Source organism: Meleagris gallopavo, chromosome 1 (genome assembly GCF_000146605.3).
Source record: "Meleagris gallopavo isolate NT-WF06-2002-E0010 breed Aviagen turkey brand Nicholas breeding stock chromosome 1, Turkey_5.1, whole genome shotgun sequence".
Taxonomy (NCBI): Eukaryota; Metazoa; Chordata; class Aves; order Galliformes; family Phasianidae; genus Meleagris; species Meleagris gallopavo.
Genome location: NC_015011.2, coordinates 151,371,002 through 151,396,463, shown reverse-complemented (window position 1 = coordinate 151,396,463; position 25,462 = coordinate 151,371,002). Strand labels below are relative to the sequence as shown.

The following is a 25,462-nucleotide window of genomic DNA, read 5'->3' as shown; positions in this document are numbered from 1 at the left end:
GTGGTGAGGCCAGTCTCTTTTCAGTGGTACGTGGAGACAGGACGAGGGGAAACGGACATAAGCTGCAGCATAGGAAGTTTCGCACGAATGTGCGTAAGAACTTCTTCACGGTGAGGGTGACGGAGCACTGGAACAGGCTGCCCAGGGAGGTTGTGGAGTCTCCTTCTCTGGAGATATTCAAGTCTCGCCTGGACGCCTACCTGTGCGACCTGGTGTAGGGAACCTGCTTTGGCAGGGGGGTTGGTCTCGATGATCTCTAGAGGTCCCTTCCAACCCCTACAATTCTGTGATTCTGTGATTCTGTGAAAAGAAATGCGTACTCTATCAACAGCGTCACAGGCTTTAAACAGGCTTCTAAGAGATTATTTTTTCTCTCAACAATAATTCTTAGCAACAGTTACAATAAAAGTAGGAAAAACTTTATTCTTTAAATGAAACTCTTTTCCAAAAGTGATGGAATAGATTCTTAGAGCTCACTGCTTCATAAGGAAGCCTTTCATGAATAACGAATAGTGCAGATTCCGGCCCCCCAGCAAGCACCAACCATTCAAACACACCCAGCACTGAGCTGTTTCTGCAACTTTGGCCCTTAACGTGCAGCACCTTTTCCCTCTCCAGTTTCACCAGCTCCCTCTATTTCTGTTCTTTCTAGCAACTAGGTAGGTAAGCAGAAGAAAAATTTAAGTAGTGAGAGCAAGCTGGAGTTAATGTGCACATTATGAATTATTCAGGCACTCCTGATTCCTGCACCTGCACAGAGGCAGGAAGTTCTAAGGAACAGTCACTACTCTTCTCTTGGGTTTGCACAAGTTCAGTTACTGCTCAGACACTTTGTTCTGTAACTAAGGATTTCAGGTCCTACAGTAAGCAATGGAAGTGAAGAAGAAAATAAATCTCACATTGTCAACCCCTCTCCCCCCCACCTGCACTGAACCCTGGATAATCATTCCACCCCTTCTAGAACAAACAGCAGTTTGTATCATAGTGCTGAATTCATCTCACATATGCTAATTTAGACCAGAGCATCAGCAGAGAAAAAACAATGTGCACGAACTGGCCCTGCCAGATATTTACTCAGCTGTATTAGTCTTTGTTTGAACTTTTCTCTAGCTCAGGGCATCAAGTATTTCACGTGCTAACTTGATTGTTAAGGCATCCTTCTCCACAGATGATACAGCAGAAATGCATTTTCTCCTTGGATTTCTGGCAAGCATCATGGAAACTGACAATTTAATACTGCTGGAAGAGTCAATACTATGCTTTCAGCAGAATGGATTTAATGAGCACATGATCTTTTCCATCTTCATCTACCATTATTTTGGTAAACAAAATGTTACACACCTAACTGCAAGTCCAGATATGAGCCACGAAGCTAGACCATTAAGCACATTTGCAGAGAGCAGATGAAAACCAAATACCACCACAAATATTTCAAGATAACTGTGAGTTAATATGCTAAGGCAAAGAGATGTAGAGGTATTACACATATTCAAAGCAGCAAATTCCTGTTCTTGTCCTCACTGTATCTCATGTCCATAGTTGGAGTGAATATCCTTGGGTCTTGTCCTTTATTAACATGTCATCATGAAAAAGTCCTCAAGTTAAAAGATTGTCTCATTAATCACAGCTAAACATTATGCTTGGATTGACTCGATAAAAGAGATCTGCAGCAACTGATAATGAAACCTTTTTAATGCCCTGTTCCAAAATAACATGTCAAACACAAGCACTCAGAAAGGTACAGTAAATCCTTATCGCATCTTCATTCTTCTCTTTATGCCCAAAGCTTCCCTTCAATGCTGAATGCATGAATGGTCCTGCTCCTATCTCGTTCCTACCCAAAAAAAGTTTCTCCGGTTTTTCTTTAAGGTATTTTAATCAGGCATGCAAACACGTTTTATTCTTTGATGCTCTTTCATTCAGCATCATTAATCCCCAGCATTAAATCAATAGACTTACAACATTTAATCACGTCAAAATGACAACATACAAATCCACAAATGGCTTAAGCTCATCACACAGAGAATAGCAAGTTGGAAGCTGTGCCTTCTTTTTGTCTTGGGATTCAGCAAACCCTATACAAGCTTTTCATAGAAGTAAACGGGCTCTCTCTACAAGCATCTGCCACTAAGCAAAAAAAAAAAAGTTGTTGATAAACAAAACATGGAATTTTGTTCTGTTCTGTCATCTTTTTTATCCCTTGTGGTCACTTTGGCCTTAAGAGAAATACTTCTACTTGTTTTACAACGTTTTACAGCAACCTTTTGGCAGCACGAATGTTTTAAAACGTTTTTTAAGAATTGTTGGATTACAGACTGTAATAGAAGTGCAAGGCAGAGAAAACCATCTTTGCAGCTGTTTCTTTTTTTAATGATTAGCACACATTGTTTTTCCACTTGACAAGAATGCATATAGAGTTATTACCCCATACCATTGTTGGTTTTGTTGTTGTTGTGTGTTGTTGTTTTTTTTTTTTAAAGAGAATTTGCTCTACCTTATGTATTATTTCCAAAGTGATTTAGATATGCAAAATGACAAGAATCTCTTTAATAGAGCAAAAATTGTGGCTGAGATGTAAAAATTTTGAAGAGCCAGTTCCATTCTTTGATAGACAAAGGACAGAAACAGGTAAACAAGGAAAAAGGAGTCCTCCAGATAAAGGAACAATACCTTTCATTCTACTACATTAAGAACTGAGACCGCTCTTTTGAAAGAAGAAAACAGTTTTAAAAGTGAAATATGTGAAGAAGGCATTCCAAAATCCTTCCTAGATCCATGATCACATTCCTACCAACTGTCCCAGGAACAGGCATATCCCACATGTCCCTGAACTTACAGAGTCCTTCTCTGTCACACTGGGGCTTCTCTGGGTGCTTATCCAAAGTTCGCACACACTTATTCTGGGTGGTGCCTCTTTTCCATCTACATGCAAAGGCAACATCCTGAACTTTGCGTGCGTTTTGTGAAGAACCCCATTTAGCAGGGTTGGTGGAAAGCAGGAAATGGTGGAAGCTCTGTCTCACTATCCAGGGCTGTTTCTGTTCTAATGCTGCTTCAGGGAACTAAGCCCGTAGCTACTGTCCTGTCTATATTCAGCTAGCATTCAGGCTCTGCTTATCCACTCTCCATCTCATCCAGTGCTCTTGTCAATACAGTGCTCTGTATTCAGTAAGAAAGGAGATAAGACCCGTGCTTAAGATCCTAATGATTAAAATGTATCTGTGATGCTTGTGCAGAGAATCTAAAATTCAGGCCTTATTTGACAAGCTGTTAACAAACTTCTGCAAAAGGTAGACATACTGCTGTTGCTACTACCAGCTTGTTTTTCAAAAGAACTATCTCTGCTCTGTTATCATTCAGAAAAAAGGCTGTAAGGATCTTCTGTAAGTGGAAAAGATGCTCTTAGTTCCTGCCAGTCCCCTCTGAAGTCCCTAACAACTTACCCAATGTAACAGGGCTGTACACTGATGGAAGCATTTAAGTTCTGTAGAAGTCATGAAAGATAAGTATACAACTAAATCATATGGAGAGGATCTTCCCTTTCTTTGGTCACTCCTGAGGTGTGAGTCTGCAATCACTATAATGAGGAATTCTGGTGCTTTGCTTCCAATGTCAGATCACTCTCCAGAAATCATAAACAATGAGGAGAAAGTATGTATACAAGCTAGGCACAAGTGCTTTTTGCTATAGGGTTAACAAGTTTTATCAGTGTGAAACAGAGGTACCGCTGCCTCCAGTGTGGCTCAACATATTCTCAGCACAGCTGAGAGAAGGATAAGAAATGAAAATTTCATATTAAGTCTGACTAATCCATACTTTACTGCTTGTATCTGGAATCTCAGTGACCTCCTGATTTTGAAGATTTTTCCCACTGAAAGCAATGTTTATGCATTGAGCTGCATGGAGGAAAAGATATAGTGATATATTAGGGAATTACTTCAAATGCTTTGGCTATCCTAGATGCATTAATTTTTCATTACCTCATTAAAAAAAAAACAAACACAAAAAACAAGCAAAATGACAACAAAAACATCTAAGGTAAAACTGAAGTATGTAATGAGGACATTCCAAATCAGGCGAAGAGAAGAGCAAGCATTTTCTTCTGTCAGCTATATTTTACTTATTATAAACATCATTCTTTATTCTTTTTCCTTAAAAATGATCCAGATTGTGTCACAAATTTGCCGTTTTTTTCTATTCAACAGAGGCAAGATTCACTCATGGCTGAAAGCAATCAAAGTCTAGACACAAACATTTATTTTTTTAATTCTGTGCTCTGCAGTTAATATTTGGTGTGGGAGATGAACTGCAAATACCGAACTGGATCTTAAATTACTACTGACTTAATGGGAATCCCAACAAGTGAAACAGTGTACTTTGCCATGCTTATTTTCTTTTTAAACTGGTGACAAATGAGATGTACTTTGAATTAGTCTCACAAATGGCAGCAATAAAACACAACAGTACAAACGTTTGTCTTTTAATAGTGGAGACTCAAAGCAAACTAAGGTGAAACTAAAGCAGGGTTATTCAGATCAGGAAAGTCATCCAACTCCATAGCAGCTTGACCCTAACATAGCCCCAGAGGCAGTGGTGCAGCTGCCAGCTAGACAGCTAGCCAAGAAGCTAGCTGAGGCACAAGCCAAGAAGCCATCAACAAATCCATGTGCCAGTGCAAGAAAGCTATATTCCAGAATTTGGCATCTGGGTCCTCCAGCTGCCAAACATCTTCCATCTGGCCAAATCTGTGGAATGAGGTGCTAAAAAGTAGAATGGGGTGAATTGCAAGGACCAAAATCAGAACTGTCTGCAAGACAACAAGGGTGAAGAGGCATGTTGTGCACACCACTATCTGAGATTCACGTATAGAATCACTTCGTGAATGATGAAATGATGGATTGGGTGACTTCTAGATCAGGAAAGAAAGTACAGACAAAATGCTCAGCAAATTACAGGAAAAGAGCAGTTGGTATCTCTGAACTGGAACAACAGCCTCAGTCTGCAGCCATCCATGGAGGTCAGCAGATGCTGAATGTGGGAGGGATCAGTTCTGAGTAAAACAGATTTGGTGAGCACAATAAAAAGTGGAAATCAACCTACAAAAATGTTATTTCAGGATTTGATGATGCACTCTGCTCTCCTATTGCCATGAAGAAAATATCTGCAAATATTTTAGTACTTTCATAACTAAAATACCATAATTGTGGAAAAAATAGCTTTTTTTGAAATCTGGTAGAAAAAATGTAATTAAATAGGAAGAAATGAAAAAAGAACAGTGCTAAGGATGCATAAAATTTCACTCCAATGAAACACATATCCTCAGATAGCTGTCTTTAGTTGCAACAGAGCTCATTTCTGACAAGTAATTACTATTCCTAAAAGGTAATAGCTCCATACTCCAAGAAGCAAGACCAGCTGTGAGAAATACTCCCAGCAATGTAAGAAATTTTAAGTGGGCCATAGGATTTCATAATTTCAAGTGATATACTGACTTAAATATTCATCTCATTGGCCTCACTTCTCCCATATCATTCTGCAGATAGTCCACATGGTCTAAATGAGGTTTGACAGATGTGACCTTCTTGAACAATTTGCTCCATTATTTAAAAAAGACAGAGAAGTCCCTGTATCTCTCTTCCAAGTTTATGGCTTCATTTGCCTCACGAAAATATTGGATTTCAGACTCATCTCATGCCAGTCAAGCCAACAAATTTGCAGTGGCAGAGATGGTATATGAGATGTTTCATGCCATCTCCATCTACTTATAACTAAGCACGCAGTTCAGGGGACTTATTATTAGGATCTCATGTTCTCTGTTATGGTATGTGTAAATTCACAACCGTTTGAGCAAATTATTGACAACATAACAGAGTTGGACAAAAAAAAAAAGGCAAAACTTCCTATGAAATAGAAACTAACAGAAAAGCTTAGAACTCTGTACTGGACTTCACAAAGAAGTTGCTGCTACTACTTAGAAAATGTTTGAGTAATAAGATCTTGCATTTTTTTAATATAAATATATAAGTTGTAATGGAATTAACTGCAAATCAGTGACATGAGTAGATTTGAGGAACGATTTCTGTATTTGACTACTCATTAGCAATTTGAAAGCGTAATTACTCTTAAACATGCCATCTTCTTAATTTTCTTCTGAAGATTAGATCTACTTGTAAATGTGAAGAATTACTTTTCTGCTGCAACTTATTTGCTTACAGTGAATGAATGAAGTTGTTTCTCCTTTGGTAGTCCACAGATAGATGGTCCATGAATATATATTAAGAGCAACTAAAGCAGTGAGTTGATGGGTTTACACTTGTCACAGAATAAATGCAACTCCAAAGAAATCTTTTCAGAGGCCCATAAAACAAAGGAAAGAAGAAGGACAAACAAATAAGCAAACACACTAAGAGTTGGATATTTCATTGCACACTATTTCAGAACTCAATAAAGCCAAAGCAATGAAACCAACAAAACCAATAACCCTATCAGCATTCATATCCTTGTTCTGCCATATATGCCATATTTGTGCAGGTAAGGTGAACATGAGACATTTTGTAGTGTTAAAAAGTGTTACAGACTTGCTGAAACCTCCCACTAGATTTGGCTGTAAACTTGGCACTCTTCATCAGGGTATCTACTGGACATATCACATAGTAAAGTTTTTGATTTTTGGCATCTTAAAAAAAAAAAACAACAAAAAACCAACCCCCCAAAAAAAACCAAAACAAACAAACAAACAAACAAAACCCAAACAAACAAGAGGTTGTTTGCAAATACCTCCTCCTGCATTTTACAGCTTTGCTTGTCTACTATTTTGTGGTAACTGACAATGATCCATTAGAACCTAAGTTACCTAGATCCACACTGACCATCTATAAAGCAAGGTATTTCTCAGTTTCATTAAGCTATTTTGGACATTTTCAACTGCATTATCAAACCTGAGGTAGGATTCTTTTTTTGCTATTCCCGTTTTTTTATTTACTAGGATAAGGGAAAAAAACCCCTGCAGTTTCCCACAATGCACAGCACATCCTCCCAGCCCCAAAGAATAAAAAACAACTTTGGACCTTGCCCAACCCCACATATTTCCCAGCCATAGCATAAAGAGGGAAATAAAGTTGAAAAGTACTGCTACTAGACTTTTGTCAATACAACAGAACATTACATAATACACAATAAAATGCTTCATACCTGGAGTTGAAAAAACGAAAAGGGTTAGCAGCTGACCTGGCACAGCCCCACATGCTCTCTCTGGAAATTGAACACAGACAATTAGGAATTTTAAGTTATCCCAAACAATTGCAGGGAACTTAGACAAACTTGGGGAACACTTACTTCAAAGTAAGCGAAGAGCCTCACCAAGGAAGGCACTCAGGATTTTCCCACTTAAAACTCCTCCTTAAACTAAAATTGCTCTGTAAAGATCCCAGCTCATACCTAAGCAAGTCATTAAGAGCTCTGCCATTAGTTTGCATGGGAGCAGAGTTAAGGCTTAAGGGCCTAGGTGTCATTTTGGTCGTCATTCCAGATCACGGTGAAACACGTTTTCTCATTAAAAAATAATCAGTGACCAAGAAGAAAAAGCTAATGAGAATTTAGAGTAGGCAGATATTGTATGAAGAGGAAATAGAGGCTGGAACAAGCGTCCTCTCTAAAAATCTGCTGCTTCATTATTCCCAAGGTATCATAGAAAAAAACTAGTCATAAATGCTCTTTACTTAAAACTGAGACTCCAAGGAAAACAGATAATGTGATAGAATACTATCTGGAATACTGAACAATACAAATATACTACATAATAGCTATGTAAGCCCTTACACTGTGATTTGGACACGAGCAGTCCTTTTTTCCTACAAATCCTGATCTATTGTATGCGCTCAAATAAGGAGCATCAGACAGCTGGCTTTCTGAAATAGTTTCATATCAGGGAAAAAAAAGAGATCTGAATAAAGCCAAGTCCATGAATAACCCCCTTCAGTCCTTCCCTCTGTAGTTTAGATCTCAAATGTAGCGTGAAGCCAGCACCCAAGAAGCTAACTAAACTATCAGAATAATAACCTAAACTATAAAAAATGTGCTAGCACACTAGCAGTTGAATGCACGTGCACTGCAAATAACTTTGGATCCTTTACAGCAATCACTTAGAATGGCCAGGTTGGCACAGTCATTGTTGAAAGTGAAAAGGAAACTTTCAGAGTGACTTGATTTATACCCTTTCCTGTGGCCTAACCTGGCATCTCGATGTTTAGAAAGAATCTATTTTCCCCCAAGATTTTGCACTGCATCTTTCAAACCTCTCATGCTTCCACATTTTGAAGTGTACAGTAAATATCTGTCTTCTCTACTGTTTGATTTTCCAATGTCTTAAACGATTCATTTCTGATAATGACAGAAATCTGCTACTGAAGTGACAAAATGATGCAAAGAATCTTCATAGCAGAATCAGCTTTATCACAGTGTGACATTTTTTTCCACTCTTTTTTCCAACCAGAGTTTCTGCATTCTTTAGAAGTGTATCTGAGGTACATGTCCCATCAAATCACCAGGTACAGATTTTACTTTACAATTGCACCAATTCACAATCAAAGTCACCAGACAATATCTCTCCCACTCCACCAGCCTTCAACTGATGGAGAAATGGTAACTGGAAGCTATGACGTTGACCACTCTCTCCCATGCCAATTTATAATAATCTTTCAGTTCTCTTCAGGTCTTAGTGGAAAAATACCTATTCCCACAGCTAATTCAGACAACAATAACCAGAAATCATGATTGAATTTTGTACAATTCTTTTCATAACACTCCCTTTTTAACACATAAGCAACAGGGTAAACAAAATTACCACTGATGAGGATGAGAAGTATTTGCATGTTGGATTTCCGGCAATGGGAAATTCTGATAAAAACAACCAGAAAAATCTATCTTCCCAACAACCCAAAAGATACCAAACACTCGTGTTCCTCTTTGTTTGGCCTCAAAGCCAAGTGGCTGTGGCTCACAAGTGAGCACAACTCACTCTGAGATGGCGAATGACCTTCCTGCCAAAGCTGTTTACTATACACTCACTCCACTGATATCTGAATGGGACAAACAGTGATTATAAGTCAACTCTTCAGAGTAAACTGTACCTTAAAATACCATTCAGAAAATCGTGGAGGAGTTTGGTAGGGCAAAGACCAGCATTAAACTGCCTATGCAGGGAAGCATCCTGTGTAAGCAACTGAGTACTCACCTCCCACTGCTTTGACCCTGAAGAAGTGCCCGACTCTTGATTCTGGGGCTTGAAGCTTTTCTTTGCTTTGGAAATGACTAAAACAGACTTGACAACATGGAATCAGCATAAAACAGGATCTGTGATAGTCACTTTCCAATCCAAAATACCAGTGTAGGAGGAAGAAGAAGAAAAGGATATTGTGAAGCCACTCCTAGATATTTTTCATATCCTAGCTTTGCATTCATTAATTGGCAAACTTAGGTTTCTGGCTTCCTAAGTTAGTGTGCTAACTGGTATGTCTGTATGCCAGATGTGAGTGCTCACCACCACTGCCACTGGCCATCATGGTGTTAAAATGAATGGATCCCTTCTTGGGAGATATAGGATGGTTTTTAAAACAAGTAGAAGTACATCAGCTCTGAACAAAATGCTTAGTCTCTCATTTGCCACCATGGGAAGATGGCACTGTAGACCTTTCTTCTACAAACTGTGCCTTAATGAACAGCTACAGGTCAAAAGCTCAACAGAGAGTAGAGATGACAATAGCCACATACCTAGCAGAGAACTAGAGCATTTAATACTTCACTGATGATGTTAAGAGAGTGCTGATGCATTTGTGTAGATGCTCTAAAACACTCCTGGAGCCAAAAATCTATTTTATAACCTTATAACACCTTCATCAAGCCCCCTTAAAGCAGACAGAGCACATCTCATCTCAAATGCCTGTGTTGTTATGGTTCATCCTAGTTCTGAGTACATGCAGTGTTTCATACATATTGCAAGCATACAGGACTAGTGGTACCTCTATGCCACACAGTATATTAACAGGCATGCTCCCATTACAGAACTGTACTTGGTAGTGTTCCCTACTTGGTAGGGAAAGCTATGAAGATTCAAATACATTCTCAAGCAAGAGGAAAAACATTTGGTTTGACTTTACCTTAATAGTGGCTAAGAAACTCAGAAATGATGTGATGATATCAAGTCAGGAAGGGGAAATGCCGAGTGCAAAGGGAATCAACCTCTTCAGCTGAGTAAATCACCATTAACAAACAAATTACTAGGAAACATTATCCTGCTCCTTTGCTTTTGAAACCTTTTTGGTTGAGGTTTGTTTAAATTCAGTCATTATTCTAGTTCCTCCTGTGAACTTATTGTGTGAAGCTATTTACCTGACAGCATTCTGGTTTATGTTACAGTATCCCAATCCTATGCTAAACATTGAATCTTTGATGCAAATACTTGAGAAAAATATTTTGAAAAGATTGAAATCTCTACTAACTTTTAACAAGTGAATAAATGCAACTATTTCTTTTCGTGCCTGCTGGCAGGTCCTATTCCTATCCAGTTTATTTCATTTTTAGGCTCTGTTTGCAACAATGGAGATTTCCACATGCAGCAGATTGTGTAGACAAGCCTCAGGATGAGCATTTTTTAGGTTAGTCTCTGATCTCAGTGCCTGCCAGCCCACTCCACTCTGCTTGAGTTTAGATACAGACTAAGCAAGAGTCTGCCACTTCATTCTTGATGCATCTTTTGTTTGCCATGGTTGTAACAAAGATGCCCACCTTGACTCTGCCATTTGTGACTACTGCTACTTCTGACACACCTCAGGATCAGATGTTATCTCAGCCGTGGGTTTGCTTCACTTCTTTTATCAACCTTCAGTTCCTTTCATTTTGGCTAGACTTCATATGCTTAGTGGCATGAAGCTCTTATTAGCCCTGCCTTGAAGTGCCCAAAACAGTAATGGTCACGTCCTCAGCCACATGCACATGAAAAAATGACACTTCTTAGGCACAAAAATTTCTTCCATATCCATTATCCAGGAATCTCCTTTCACTTCTCCTAACCTGAAGCCTAAAAAGAATTTGCTGTGAGAAATGAGGTAGTGGTGGAGTCAATCTTAGAGAAACATAAAGGGGAAAACCTGGATATTGTGAAGAAGGAAAACAGCAGAAAAAAAATGCATTGTTCTTCTTTAAGATTCCTGTACTTACACACTTAATCATGCCTGGCTAACCAGTGTTCCCCCCTTAAGTTTCCCCTCTTTGCTAGCAGTTCATATACCTGGGATCCACACGTCTTTCATGTTTTTGCATGTATTGATCTCAACACTCAGGAAACATTTTTCCATACATCAGCACTGCTATTACAAATTAATTGCAGAGCATGTTTGTCACAAAATCACAGGAACAGGATCACGAAATAGAAAAGATAAAAAGTTATCTGATCCAGATAGTGAAAAAGAAGTGATTTTGGCTCAAATGACAGCAGAGAACAATGCTCTTTCTTTTTCTTATCAGTATGTCAAGGTAGCAGTTCACTGAAGTAGTTTTACTGAGGCTTTTTCTGGCAGAATTGTGCTGTCTAACCCACACTGATGAATATTTGCTGCAGCTCTAAACCTCTTAACACGCACAGCTCTGCCTCCACTTTTGGTGTTGGTTTAGAAAGAAAATACAGAAAAAGCTGAATAATGAATCACTGGGGAAACTCCTGTCAAGTAGGTGCATAAACTGCTAACTGCATAGCAGTAATACATATTGTTATTTATAATTCAGATTCAGTGTCACGCTCTTCAAGCAATTACACAACACCTGCCTCTATCAATACAATGCATTTCACATCTCTAACCACTAACGACTTCAGCTTCACTCTGAAGCAAAAGTAGTGGATTCAGCATGAGACTAGAAGGCAGATGCTCCTGATCTCAGCTCACCCTCTGCTTTGCTGTGTGGCCTTGAGCAAGTCACTAACCTGAGGATAAATTATAATATCTGAACACACAGGGGACCCGTACAATTTAATTAGTTAATATTTGGAAAGCTCTCACAAGATAAAAAAACACTGTATGAATTATAATTGTACTATATTGTTTTGAGGCATTTTATTAGAAGGCATGCTCGAGTAAACATGCTTAGCAATGTAAAATCCTAACAATGGAAAAGTCTGAAAGCTACCTTTAAATGACTGCCATTTCTTGGACAAAAATTAATCACAGAATCACAGAATGGGTTGAAAAGGGCCACAATGATGATCTAGTTTCAACTCCTCTGCTGTGTGCAGGGTTACCAACCACCAGACCAGGCTGCCCAGAGCCACATCCAGCCTGGCCTTGAATGACTCCAGGGATGGGGCATCCACAAACGCCTTGGGCAACCTGTTCCAGTGTGTCACCACCCAAATTAACAAATTAATTAGTTAATTAACAAATTGAAACTTTTTTTAGAAGGCAATTATATGAAACAATCAAATATAGACACCGAACTAAAGCTAGAAAACAAGATCTTTGAAAGTTTGTTTGCAATGAATAATGATAATGAAAAAGACTTACAGAGAAGTACCTATGAACCCACACGTTACATATAAGTGTCTTGCTGCACCGGTCTGGTCCCCAAACACTCTAAGCATCACTTTCTTTCTCTTTAACAATCCAGACCTCTGTTATGGTTTCAAGATTAATCATTAGATGCAATGCAGTTAATGATAAAACTCCTCTGAGCTTTAACAGAGGCAGGATTCCTTGGTTCTTCCAGCTTATTATGCACTTAATTTAAATCTTCCTCTTAAAAAAAAATATTAGTCCTAGTAATGATATGGTAAAATATCTAGTAAAGCTCAATGCCTGGCACTTCAAAGTGATTCAAAAGAGAGGACAGATTTCCTAATGACAATGTTTCCTTGCTCTAGATTCATCTGTGCAACAGTCACTTGTAACTCACTGTTAGAGAGTGGACAGGAAGAAGCTGATATTGTGTAGATCAAGTTAGAAGCATTTTTATTTTTAAACTAGCTTTCTTCAGGAAATAAATATTCCCATCTCCTAATACACTGTCATTTAAGGAATACCATCCCTTCAAAGCAGGCAGCTATGGTAATTTCTTTGTAGAAGCTGCTTTTGATTTACAGTTGCTGTCCACCTGGCACTTGTTCCTAATGATCACTGGATGATGGGAAATCTGTTTTCTTGGCAAAAAACTCTGAGACATGCACAAATAGATTTCCACACCAATAATCCCAGTGCATGCATGGAATGGTATCCTGTGGTTTTGCTGCCCAACCCATCAAGTTGTTAAACTAACTTTTTTTTTTTTTTAAGAATGTTGCATATGCAAAAAAAAAAAAACAGAACACCTTTTTAGATTAGTATAGATCTAGGGATAACTTTGTAAAGCGCAGAATAAATACAATGCAGAAGAAATCAGCACTTCTTTAGTGAGTCATACAAACTGCATGTAAGAAGAGATCATATCTTATAGTGGTGGCATAGGCTGAAAGTTTAGATCTGCTGGTGCAGTTTCTTCCTAAGTCACAGACTTTTGTCATGGCCTTAGATAGTCCCATGGAACAGGATTCCTCACATAACTGCAGAAGTCTTAAGGCTAATTGTTCTCTCTAAGCCATTTGCGCAGGCTTTCTCATAACCACTGGTGAAGTCAGGCATCTCCAAAAGGCAAGTGATCACAACTGATGAGATGAACGGACCTACAAGTATGCACATCTCCACTCCAAGAAAATCCAAACATTCAAGCATAATTTTTAGGTGGTTTAAATTAGCAGACATGAATCTTAAGTACAAACTGCACAGTCCAGTACTGCTCAGAGGTTCCCTGGTCCATCTGAGACAGAGCATTCTTCTGCCAGCCCTTGTCCAACCCAGCGCCATTTTATCGAAGCACAATCCCTTTCTTTTCTGCCACAGTATATACATGGGAGACTGCTGACAAAAAGTTAAACTAGAACAGAAAAAGTGAGTCCTCACTCACAAAGTGAGGACTATAACCATAGTATATGCCAAATATGAGATGATTGGGTTCTACATCACCAGTGCATCCCACTTATATCGGCATCTGTACAGTCAGTTCAGTACAGTGACTTGAGAGCTGAGGAGAAGCCCTATGGCAAAACAGCTTGTGAAGAGGCGGGGGATCCTTTGGGGCAGCTGGCATTCCTCTGTGATCTTCTGCTCTAAGGTCTTACTGAGATGGAAAAAATTTACTGCAATGGACAAATGCATCCCAGACTTGGAAAATCTTCATGAGAGTCAAATTGAAGCTGATATGTTCCCCAGTTTTACTTTAGACAAACTAGCATTCTCTAGTGAAAAAAAAAATGCTTTATTGAGAAATTCTGGAGCAGCACTACTCAGTTCTTCATGTGCAGAATCACCTCTCAGCTGTGTGCCAGTTTTAATTTGAGCATTTGTTCACAAAGGGCGGATGTACCAGAGTAGAGAGAAGCAAGGGTCACACAAGTACTGCCAAAACACCCTTACTTAGGTTTCCTGGGAGACTCAGGATAAAGTATCTTGTTTGTAACTAGAGGAAAAAACTGAGATGAAAGTTCCCTATAATGGATAGCACAATAGTAGTAATGATTGCAGCTAAAACAGGAAAACAGACATTATCACTCTAGAAAATGAATGGTTGATGGGAACAACACTTATAAAACCTGTGAGAAATAAAAAAAATCAACTACAGGACTGTGGAAATAAGAGATATAAGGAGAAACAAATCAGACGTGAAAACTACATACCATCTTAAGAGTACACTCGTGCTATGGCTGTGCTATCTACCTGCTGGGGACTTAACTTTTCACTACTGCAGTACCCAAAACTATCTTCCAACAGAATTTAACAATAAAGATGATCACGTTAGCATTAACGTATCAATCTCATAACATAGCCAAAGAGAAGGGGCAGCAGGATCAAAGTCCCCAGTCTCATTTTCAAACAAGCACTTAGCAGCATCCAGCACAGCACAAAAAGAGTTCACACAAAAGGTCACCATGGTCACATCCAGATGACAAATCACATTTCTATGAAGTAACTGCAGCTATAACTACCAGTATTCAGGACTTCTTTCTGAATTTTCTGTCTCTCAGTCACTCTAGAGAAACAGGAAGCTACCTTAAGCAGCAAGATCAGCTTACATGCACAGTACATCTTCTCCTTGATATTATCTAAAGAAAAAAAAAAAGAAAGGTTTTATCCACCTACATCCCACAGTGAGAAAAAAAGTAAATAGAGACAGAAGAGAATGTCTAGTATTTTTTTTTATTATTTTTTTTAACCAATACACTTATCATAAATTCACATTACAACTCGCCCTCTGTCCCTCCCACTTTTGCCATCAGTCTCTGCATGTAGGGGAGATGACTTGGCATGTGTTTTTTGCGGGGAGAGAGCTGCATGTTTTAAGATACTGGAGTTATGTGGTGCAAGCATGCAAGACAAGAAGGAGATGAAAGCCCTGATCAAGTTTTGCACTGCTATGCACCCACTGCATCACAGCTACCCAGGGGTGGGAGGGCTCCTAGGCTGAGGGAACAACCTCTACGAGGCACCTTATAACAATTTACTGATCTTCTAGGGCTTGACTAATGCTTTCTCCTTCCTTGCCTTCATAAAGATTTCTGGAGTGTGTCTGAGATTTGACCCTGAATATACGATGCTATTCTTGCTGTGTAATAAGCACCCAGTGGTGTCAGGCATATAGAAGAAAATCTGCTCTTGAGAGCGAGCTACATGTCAGAATGAGTTTGTAAAACATGCTAGAAAAAGGATGCAATGCTGCTTACAGTGCAAAGCTCACTGAAATCTACATATTTTCAACATTTATTACCAGACAAAGCAAATTATCTAAGATTAATAAATTATTCTTTATCTAAGATATGATAAAGCACAGGAACTGCCATGAAGCAGCACTCTCACATAAAGAAATTTCACCCAAGTGCTTTGCTTGAAATAATGAATTTGTTTATCTTTAACTTTACATTATTGATTGGGTTTGCTGAGCTGAAGTAGGACTACAAAGTCATTCCAAACCAACTAATGAGAAGTCTGCAAGCTCTGCCAATACAAAGCTAGCAGCAAGAAGGCAATTTCCCTGAGAAAAAATAGTCATACTTGGTTATTTTACAAATATGCAACCAAGTTACATTTCTGTTTAAGTAAATGAGAACTAATGCCAAACATGCGGCTCTTAGGATCTAACTGTCAGAATTTTTCTGGTAAGAATTTTTTCCTACTTAGACTATAATGGACCTGAAACAAAGCAGAAACACAGGAGGATGCCTTCAGTTTTACATGATATGAAAAGCAAAGCTGTCATACAGGCATTCCAAGCTATTCTGTGAACTACCCACATAAGGGGAATTTCCAAGGCAACAAGCTTAAAAATGGTTTTAATAATATCATTCCCCCTCAGACACTGACTGGTTTTCTCCAGCTCATGGCTAATCCTTAGTGTTACTCACCCAATTTAGCAGGTTTAGACCCAAGGGAAGATGTTGGTACATGCAGCACCAACTCCCACTTGGTGGCATACTGATCCTCAAGTCCAGTCATGAGTTGACTTACCCTCACCTGGCACTGGAGACCTGCAGGGCCAGTGTGCACACCCTAGACAGCTGTGTGCGTGGCCTCCCTAAATTACATGGTTCTCTTTCTCCCTAAAGTAGACAACTAGCATTGGTCAAAAGAATTACCAGTTGGGCACATCTCCTGCTATCTGCTCCATATGCTGGGAGGCCAGATAATGAGCCTGGATGCAGATATCTGTGTTGCAGATGTCTAATTAGGCAATTGGAGGATAAGGGCCAACAGGCAAACATATATTACATAGACGTGTATTTATAATCCTTATGAAGGATAATTTAAAAAATGTATGAAACCCAATCAGAAAAAGGTCAAACGCTGTCTGGCACCTGCCACTAGCACATACAAACTAAGCTTGGCATTTTGTTAAACAAGGACAATGGCAACCAATGTTGAATATGCTGATACTGACATCCCTTTAAAGGCAGCCATGCTGCATTTGCCAGTATCCTCCATGAAAAGAATACTCTCACCAGTAAGTTATTTGTCGTTAGCCATATAACTATTCACAAGAAAGCACTTAAATTCTGCTTAAGAAAGTTCACTTGCTATAGGAAAATCTTCTAGACTCTGAGGTCAATCTACCAGATCTCAACACCTAGATTAGATCCACCTGAAACACTCATTCTTTGCATGCACCTACACTGCCCAGTTACTCAGGGAACAGGAGGTGCCTGTCCACATCTTCAGAGGAAATTCCTGTCTGCTAAGTTTAGATACTGAATTGAGCGCAGAGGATCTCCCTTTGGAAGGCTTCAAAGGCATTTTCCTCTCTGCAGCAATGGGACACAGAATGCAGGCTTTTAATTTCAGTGAACTGCTTTGCTAGACATCTAAAATTAAGGTACAGGCTAGATGACAAAATTATAGAATGGAGCCTGCCCATGAGGCAATGTATTATAGACCAAGGAAGAAATGAATGGAATGGAGTCAGTATAATATGCTAACATCTTTTTCTTCAGCTCAGCAGCTGTATGTATAGTGTCTGCAACCGAGAATGAAGTAAAAAATAAGACAAATTGCAGATCACAGTCAAATTAAATTTTCCTAATTGGGCTTTTGAAATAAACTAACAGATTACTGTTTAAATAAAACCTGGAACAAGGATGAGTTGATGTTGTATTATTAAATTTCTTAATTTAATTCTTAAGCTCCAGAGCCAGCCAAGTAATATTCAACACATTTTCCTTCATAAATGAATGGAATGAATTATTCTAAAAAAGCTTTTCATGGTTTGACCAATTCTCTAAATGTTCCAGCAATATCAAGCACATAAAACAGCATCTTCCTGCCACTCATATATTAAAAGTATTCGCTAGCTCTCCATGCCTTCTTCTCTTTTCTTTAATTAGGCAAAAATATTTAAAGCAAAATCATGATGGGTCATATTATTTTTCTGGCTTATTATGTGTGCTATAAACTGAGAAAAAAAATACTTGGCACTTCAGTGTTTGGTGTTGTAACTAGCAAATTTAAAATACGTGTGAGGCCTGTCAGTCAACCAGCAGCAGTACTTGTGAAGAACCATTTCCTTCCTTTATCACTGTCATGCTAATTACAGTAAGAGCCAGCACCCTGCCTTGTCCATAACATACATCCTCTCTGCTCAGGGGGAATACAGACTTGAGGATCACAATTTCAGTGCTTGACCCAAAGATGAGTTAGCAGGTGTCTGATCAAAGTCCTCTCGAGTCAGGACAGGTGGACTGTTTCTGAGAGGCAGTATGGCTGGGTGCTCTTACAGGCTCCCAGTATCTGCTGAGTCTGCACTGGAGAATCATTACTGCCAGCCCTCTCCTGCACAACACATCTTCCTTCCAGCACCTCTGCGCGGAATGTTGAGTTACAGTGGGAAGGGGGTAATGTAAGGAACACCTCAGGAAGAAAATTCATGTCCCAGCTGCCTAAACAGTGCAAAAAAAGCAGTTCCCCCCCAAACACAACAGTTTTCTCTCAGCATATAGATTACTGCTTTGGGAACATGAACATTTTTGGCTATTGATTGCCAGGAAAGAAAAGAGAATGCAAGTAATTTTAGATATTAATACATTTAAAATGCATTTATAATTAATTATATAACAACATCTTGCAGCCCTTATTATATCCCTTCCTATTTAATAACGTCCAGAATGCCCATAGTTTGAACCTCTTGGATGGAGTAATATGTTTTGTAGGGCTAACACAGGCTTCAGTGCCTGGAGGCTCTAGTTCTATTTCCAGCTCTGCTTCAGACTTACAGGGTGACCTTTACACATAGCCTCATTTTCCTCACCTATAAAATGGGGATATTAATACTTATTTACCTCACAGTTGGTTCCCTTCCAGCTGCTACAGTGACTGAGCAAGCTTATGTGCCTGCAGAATTACTAATGCTTGTGATAAACTTTCTCTTTTTTTTGAACAAGCAATATAGAAATTAAATTGGGAATATATTTTGCCCATCCAGAAAGTAAAAGTACAAAGAAAAACAGCAGTAGTAGAAAAAATGTTCAAAGCCCACCATTAATTTCCTTTCAATTATTCTATTCTTCACGAGAAATGTGGACGATTTCTGTTTGACAGCAACTAGAAGAAACTTTCTGATCCTGCTTTCAACCAGTAAAAAAGAGGTTGTTTTTTTTTTTCAAGGCAAGTCTAAACTGCTATCCCTTTCAAGTAAATATAAATACACTACAGGTTCTGTAAGCAAATAATGGAGAAAAATTTTAATCTGAAACTTTACCTAGTAATTAGGGGGGAAAGAAATGAAAATGAATCAGAGAGAGCAGAGAGAGGTAGCTATCTCTTCCAAAAGGGAATGAAGCTAAACAGCAAAGCTGCTAGCAGGTAGGCCGGCTCAAAGCTAAGGGACACCTCTGGAGAGCTGCTGATGACCGGTGCCTCCATCAGCCAGGGCACACCTTGGCAATACTTGTCTCACTCTGACGAGGTGATACTTACTCTTGTACTGCTCTGGCTATGGAGAGCGCTGTAGATCCAGTTTCATTAACGCTATCTAAGGTCACATTTGGCAGGTCGTCATCATCACTGTCACTTTTAATTTGTCTGGGAGATAGGCCTCGGGGGTCCATTTGTGCTGGAAAGAGACATATAATGGATTAATATGAGCATGCTGAAATTAATCTTGTCCCAGAACAACATTAGGGTGTACAACACATCCATCCACTTAGCTGCATGGCACATTTTGCTTGAAGCTTCACAAATCAGATGTCAAATTTGCAAAATAATCTAGCAGTACTACAGATAAACACAAACGTTTCCGATGGCATGCAAATGTTTGAAGGCATACAAGCTATAGGAATCCATTCTGTGGACCTAAGCCACTGAACACAGGTGATTATACATACACAGTGTTTGTCAAAAACTCAGTTCACTCTCAGTTCTGGATGTCTTTAGAAAGTGAAGAGAATGCAGTGCATTTGCTTTGTGCTTTGTACATCACACATGAGAGCAAATTTTACAGCTAAATTTCAAGAGTAATCCTTTATTTTTGACTGTCTGCTCTGAGACACCATGTGGAGATCTGTGTCACTCCAGTCAGCTCACAGCTAGGCATCTAAAATAGGCCAGGCATCCAGTTTTCTGACTCGATTCAATGCCAGTATCAACTTCTGAAGATGCCTTCCCTACATGTAATGTGTCAAAGCGTCTACAAATAACCTTGCACAGACAACTAACTTTCAGGTGACTGATGCTGGGTAACTGAGCTTCTTCCTTTAAGTAAGACTTTTTGAAAAGGTCATGTGCTCTCAAGTTTTAAGTACATCCAAACACTCACTGCAGGACTATTTTGTCCATCCACAGTTTACAGCATCCATACTGTATGGCAATGCAGTGGGTGTTAAGGTGCAGGCAGCGAGGAGCTGTGTTTGTGAGGCAAGGCCAGGGCTGCCCCATGCTGGTCTCACTGCAGTGCACGGTTGAGCCCGGCAGCCAAGATGGCAGTGCCTCAGGGCAAGGCTATTTATGAAAGTGCAAAAACACTGCACAGGCAGTGAAGAAAAAAGCAAGTAACAGCCTCGTGAACACCAGAGCCAAATAAGAAGGAAGGGAAGGAGATGCTCCACATATCAGAGTGGAGATTCTCCTGCAGCCTGTGGGAAGAATCCCTGCGGAGCAGATACCCATACTGCAGCCTGTAGAGGGAGCATTTCCTAAATGGGGAAGCTCAGGGAGAGCCTATGCTGGAGCAAGCTCTTATGACAAGAGCTACAAACCATAGAGAGCCCACATTAAGCAGGCTCATCCTGAAGGACTGCAGTCCAAGGAAGAGCCATTCCGGAGCCAGAGAAAAGTGTGAGGAAGAAGGAGCAGCACAGACAAACTGCAGTGTTCTGACCATAAGCTTCATTCCCCATCCTCCTGTGCGGCTGTGGGGAAAGAGGTGGAAAGGCTGGAAATGAAGAAGTGAAGCAAAGCCTGGAGCAAGGGAGGGCTCATCCATTTAACTTAAAATAAATGACATGATTTTCCCAAGTCTGGTTTATGCATGACAGTAATTGGTAAGCAATCTCCCTGTCTTTATCTCGATCCATGAACTCTTCCATCTTATTTTCTCAATACATTTTCAAGGTCAGGCTGGACCAGGCGTTGAGCAACCTGATCTAGCTGTCAGTGTCCCTGTTCATTGCAGAGGAGATGAACTAGATGACCTCTAAGTGTCCCTTTCAACTCGAGAGATTCTATGATTCCAAGTTCTGTTGAAGCAGGGAAGAGTGGCTGGATGGAGTCTGGCAGACAGTCAAAAGTCAGCCCTCCAGAGGTACCTTTTGTGAAAGCAGAGACAGCAAAGGAGACTAAAAACATAGGCTACATATATCCTCTCTTCATTCTCGGCTACTGCCTTCTAAAGGGAAACATGGACAACAGTATGCTGAGAGAGGAAACCAAGAGATGGATTGAGAGGAAACTTGGGGCACAGTCACAGAATCACAGGTTCCCTTTAGGTACTGAAAGCTGCAATTAGGTTACTCCGCAGCCTTCTTTCCTCCGGGCTGAACAAGCTCAGCTCCCTTAGCCTGTCTTTGTAGGGGAGGTGCTCCAGTCTCCTACAGTTTCCCACAAGTGTGAACTGGGATACTGACAAGAAATATTGGAGTTGCTTGCATCAAGGGACAGATGCAGAGATAAACTTCAGAAGTGATATAAACAAACACTCCTTGTCATCTGTGAATTACCATGCACAATCAGTAACTCTGAGAGATGCTGGAAGCATGTGGAGCGGAGAGCAAAACCAGAGATGCCTGATACTGCAAGGGAGGAGCAGGAAGGGAGGGCAGGCAAGAGATTTGTTTATAAATGTACATATTTTGTTTGGCCAGGTGAAACAGAAGAATGCAAGATAACTTACTTAATGAGCTTACTGTTCCAGTTTGCTAGCTTGTACTCTCCTATAACACACTGTGAAAGAGAGGATGCTTTCCAGGTCTTGCTTACATGTGTTTTAAGAAAGACAGCTTTTATTCTCCCTCAAGCTCTGGCTAAGGAGAGCCCTACAGAGCAGGTTTCCTTTACAGATCACGAACAGTTCATAAGGTGTCTCATAAGGTGTTCATAAGGTGTCTGTGGCTACACAACAACTTTGAAAATCACGGTTAAATTTCCCATTTCAGCATATTTCTTCAGTTGCTGTGTTCACATGACTCTAGAAAAGGGACTGAGTTACACTGAAGAATGGGAGGGATATAATACTCCAAGAGCTGTGAGGCCATAAAAGTAGCACTGATGGATAGCTGGGCTCTTGAAAAGAAAGCACTCTCTAAATGAGTGATGAATCTAGGGAAAGTTGGTCTTAAATTTTAATTTATATCTTGGCAGCAAACCACTTCTGAATGAAAGAACAATGACTGATTATAACTACCCTTCAGCTGCATTTTTATTTATGTTTAAGAACTTCACAAAGAAATTGTTATTAAGATATGTTCAGTAAGCCAATGTAACAATCCCCTCCTGAAGCACAGCCCATTGTACAGATGCACAGAATTACTTCTATTAGCACAGTTAAAGTGCCTCAGTACTGGCTGCATTCTGTTTGCTTGTTATTACTGCATGTAGACCCAAGAAAGCACCTTTTGCTTATCAAATCAAAGACTGTTGATAATGAAAAATAACCTGCACTGAGACAAGCATGCAGTACCTTAAAATATTCAGACATTCAATTATTTTGGGTAGAATAATCACCATTATGATCATGCTTCTGAAAATTGTAACTTATTCATGATGATATTCAATGTGTTTCTGATCATCAAGGATAATTTAGTATTTAAGAGTGACAGAACACGTCAATCAGCTGATTTGGCCCCAGAAAACTATTTGGAAAGAAGGTGCTACTTCTGAGCTTACTTATTCGGTAACAAGGCTACCTTGTTAAATGTAACTTCAAGATGATTACTACTTACTCCATTACTTTCCCAGTTTTTCTTAAAGTGAACCTCATTGCAGGAAGTTACACATTTATATAGACCCAGTTTTAAATGTTTCATAGGTGATGAATTTGTAAAATAAAATTAAGTAAAAAAATGTGTTTGTTACTTTGCATTTACTGTGGCTTAACCCAACTTGCACTATGGAAAACGCTTTAAGAAGCTAACTCAGAAACTTTCTTGATGTTTACATCTAGGCTTAACCTAAAATCACAGAAGTTATTTAGCAATTTAGTCCACAATATAGTTATTCTACACCAATTTTGAACACTTTACTATGAATACACCTACAGCACTGATATAAATGTATACAATAAGTATCTTATTGACACATTATTATATATAATATATTATATATTATTATATATAATTATTATATATTATATATATAATATATATATATAATATATATAATTAATAAATTATTATTAACACACTTGTGTTCCTTTTAAGACATACTGTTTCATTATTATTACAGATTGCCAGCTCTTAAGATATTATGGAGATTTCTACACCATTTGTTCTACACCAGGTTCTTAAATAACCTGAGGAATGTGCTAAGGTGAAAATTCAATTATACTAAATTAATACCTTCTATTTGTGTGTGCTCAATGAGGTACACAGTACTCCACATACTCATCATGTACCCATGAAGCTACCAGTGGAACTGTGCTTTTGCAACTAAAGATAATACAGCCCCATGGACACTATTTCCTTCATCAGCAGTCAACATCTGAGAACATCACAAAGTGTTGTGACACATCAGTATGGTGAGAGTGAAATGCTAGGAATGGAAATGTATCACTTGGCAAATTCAAGGATATTTTTGTTATATTTTCACAGAGAACCTAATTCAAGATGAACATTAAATTAGAGAACGATGCAGGGATAATTCCCTTATTTTTTAATGTCAGCCATATACATACACATTTTTTTTGGTCCCACTTTCTATTTAAGACCTCTTCTCCTGCTCAGTCTCTCCACAGCCCTCTAATTGTTTGCTCTCCTTCTCCTGGAAGGCCAATGGTATCCTGGGCTACATGAGAGGAGGAGTGACCAGTAGGCTGAGGGAGGTGATTGCTCCCCTCTGTTCCGCCCTCATGAGGCTCCATCTGGAGTACTGCATAAAAGTCTGGGGCCACAACACAGGAAAGATGAGGAGGTTGTGGAGAGGATCCAGGGGAGGGCCACAAAGATGATCCAAGGGCTAAAGCACCACTCCTATGAAGACAAGCTGAAGGAACTGGACTTGCTCAGTCTGAGGTTGTGGATGCCTCATCCCTAGAGGTGTTTAAGGCCAGACTGGCTGGGGCCCTGGACAATCTGATCTAACACATGATCTGGCAGCTGGCAACCTTGCCTGTGGCAGGGGAGTTGGAACATGATGGTCCCTTCCAGCCCAAGCCATTCCCTGATTCTATTATTCAATTTATGTCTATTAGATTCTTTGATAGCACTGGGGAAGGGCAAGTGTTGAAAGCCCTACAGGTGCTCCTTGCCCAAAAGACTCTCCACGGAGGACCAGCGGAACAAAAAGCAAAATAGGTTCAACTTCCTTCCTTCTCCTACTTCATATTTGGACAGCCATGATGCTGGTGAGCCAAGGTGACTATCCAGGAGGTAGAACTTTGCCTCAGACATATGGGGTAAAGTGCCCTGTTTTCTCCACAGAATGGCTGCAGCTCCTGTAAGGAGAAACAGCCTTTAAAGCTACTTTCCTCTTTCAAAAGAGTCATGTGAAAAAACAACTTGCTGAAAGCCTAACAAATCTCTCCTCCTCATCATGAGTGCATGAACCGCAGTACAGATTTTTATACATACATAGTTCACAATTCCCACTTATGTCAACACCTTTCACTTTCTCTTGGACATCTAAGAACAACTGTTGAATGGCTGGTACCAAGGTTTATAAATACAAGAAGCAGTTCATAAATGCTGAATTAAGAGCAAATATTGGCCTAATGAACATCAAACTGGAAAGAAGGAAGAGATGTAGGCAAGAGATAATTTAACAAAATTAAATGAAAAAGGTGGAGGACAGGTGAGTAATGGAAAACAAGTGGCAAGCAAGAGAGTCCACAAGACATGCCAGTGCATTTTAACCTTCCCTTCCTATGAGGACCAAGATTTTTCTTGAACTTAGTAGTATGGGTCTTAAATACATCTGGCTGCACCACTGAATCAAGTCTTCCCTAGTACAAGCAGACATATTTAATCAATAAAGCTTAGGCTCTGAAAATGATCTGGTTTTCTTCCCCTTGCTAATCCTCTCGAAAGGCAAGATTTGTCCAGCACAGCTATCCAGTGATTCTAAGAAGTGTGAATGAGGCTAAGGTGAGGGAAGCAAAAAGAAACAAGTTAGAGAAGGGTTCCATGAGACAAAGGTGTCATTAAAAGACTGCACAAGAGTTCCAGAAGCAAGCTTTTACCATAACACATTGGCAA

General features: G+C 39.5%; 1 protein-coding gene across 3 annotated transcripts in view; it reads right to left on the bottom strand.

The window, feature by feature from the left end:
• The window catches only part of KLF12 (Kruppel like factor 12), a 216,711-nt gene that overhangs the window by 76,815 nt on the left and 114,434 nt on the right, over positions 1 to 25,462 (bottom strand). For 2 of the 3 annotated variants that reach the window (XM_031557832.1, XM_010728732.3), the window contains exons 5-6: positions 19,536 to 19,671; positions 7,192 to 7,251 (exon numbers count right to left, since the gene is read on the bottom strand). In XM_031557832.1, coding sequence (XP_031413692.1) covers positions 7,192 to 7,251; positions 19,536 to 19,671 — 196 coding nt within the window. The remainder of the gene's footprint in view (positions 1 to 7,191; positions 7,252 to 19,535; positions 19,672 to 25,462) is intronic. The other variant, XM_010728733.3, reaches the window with a different exon arrangement.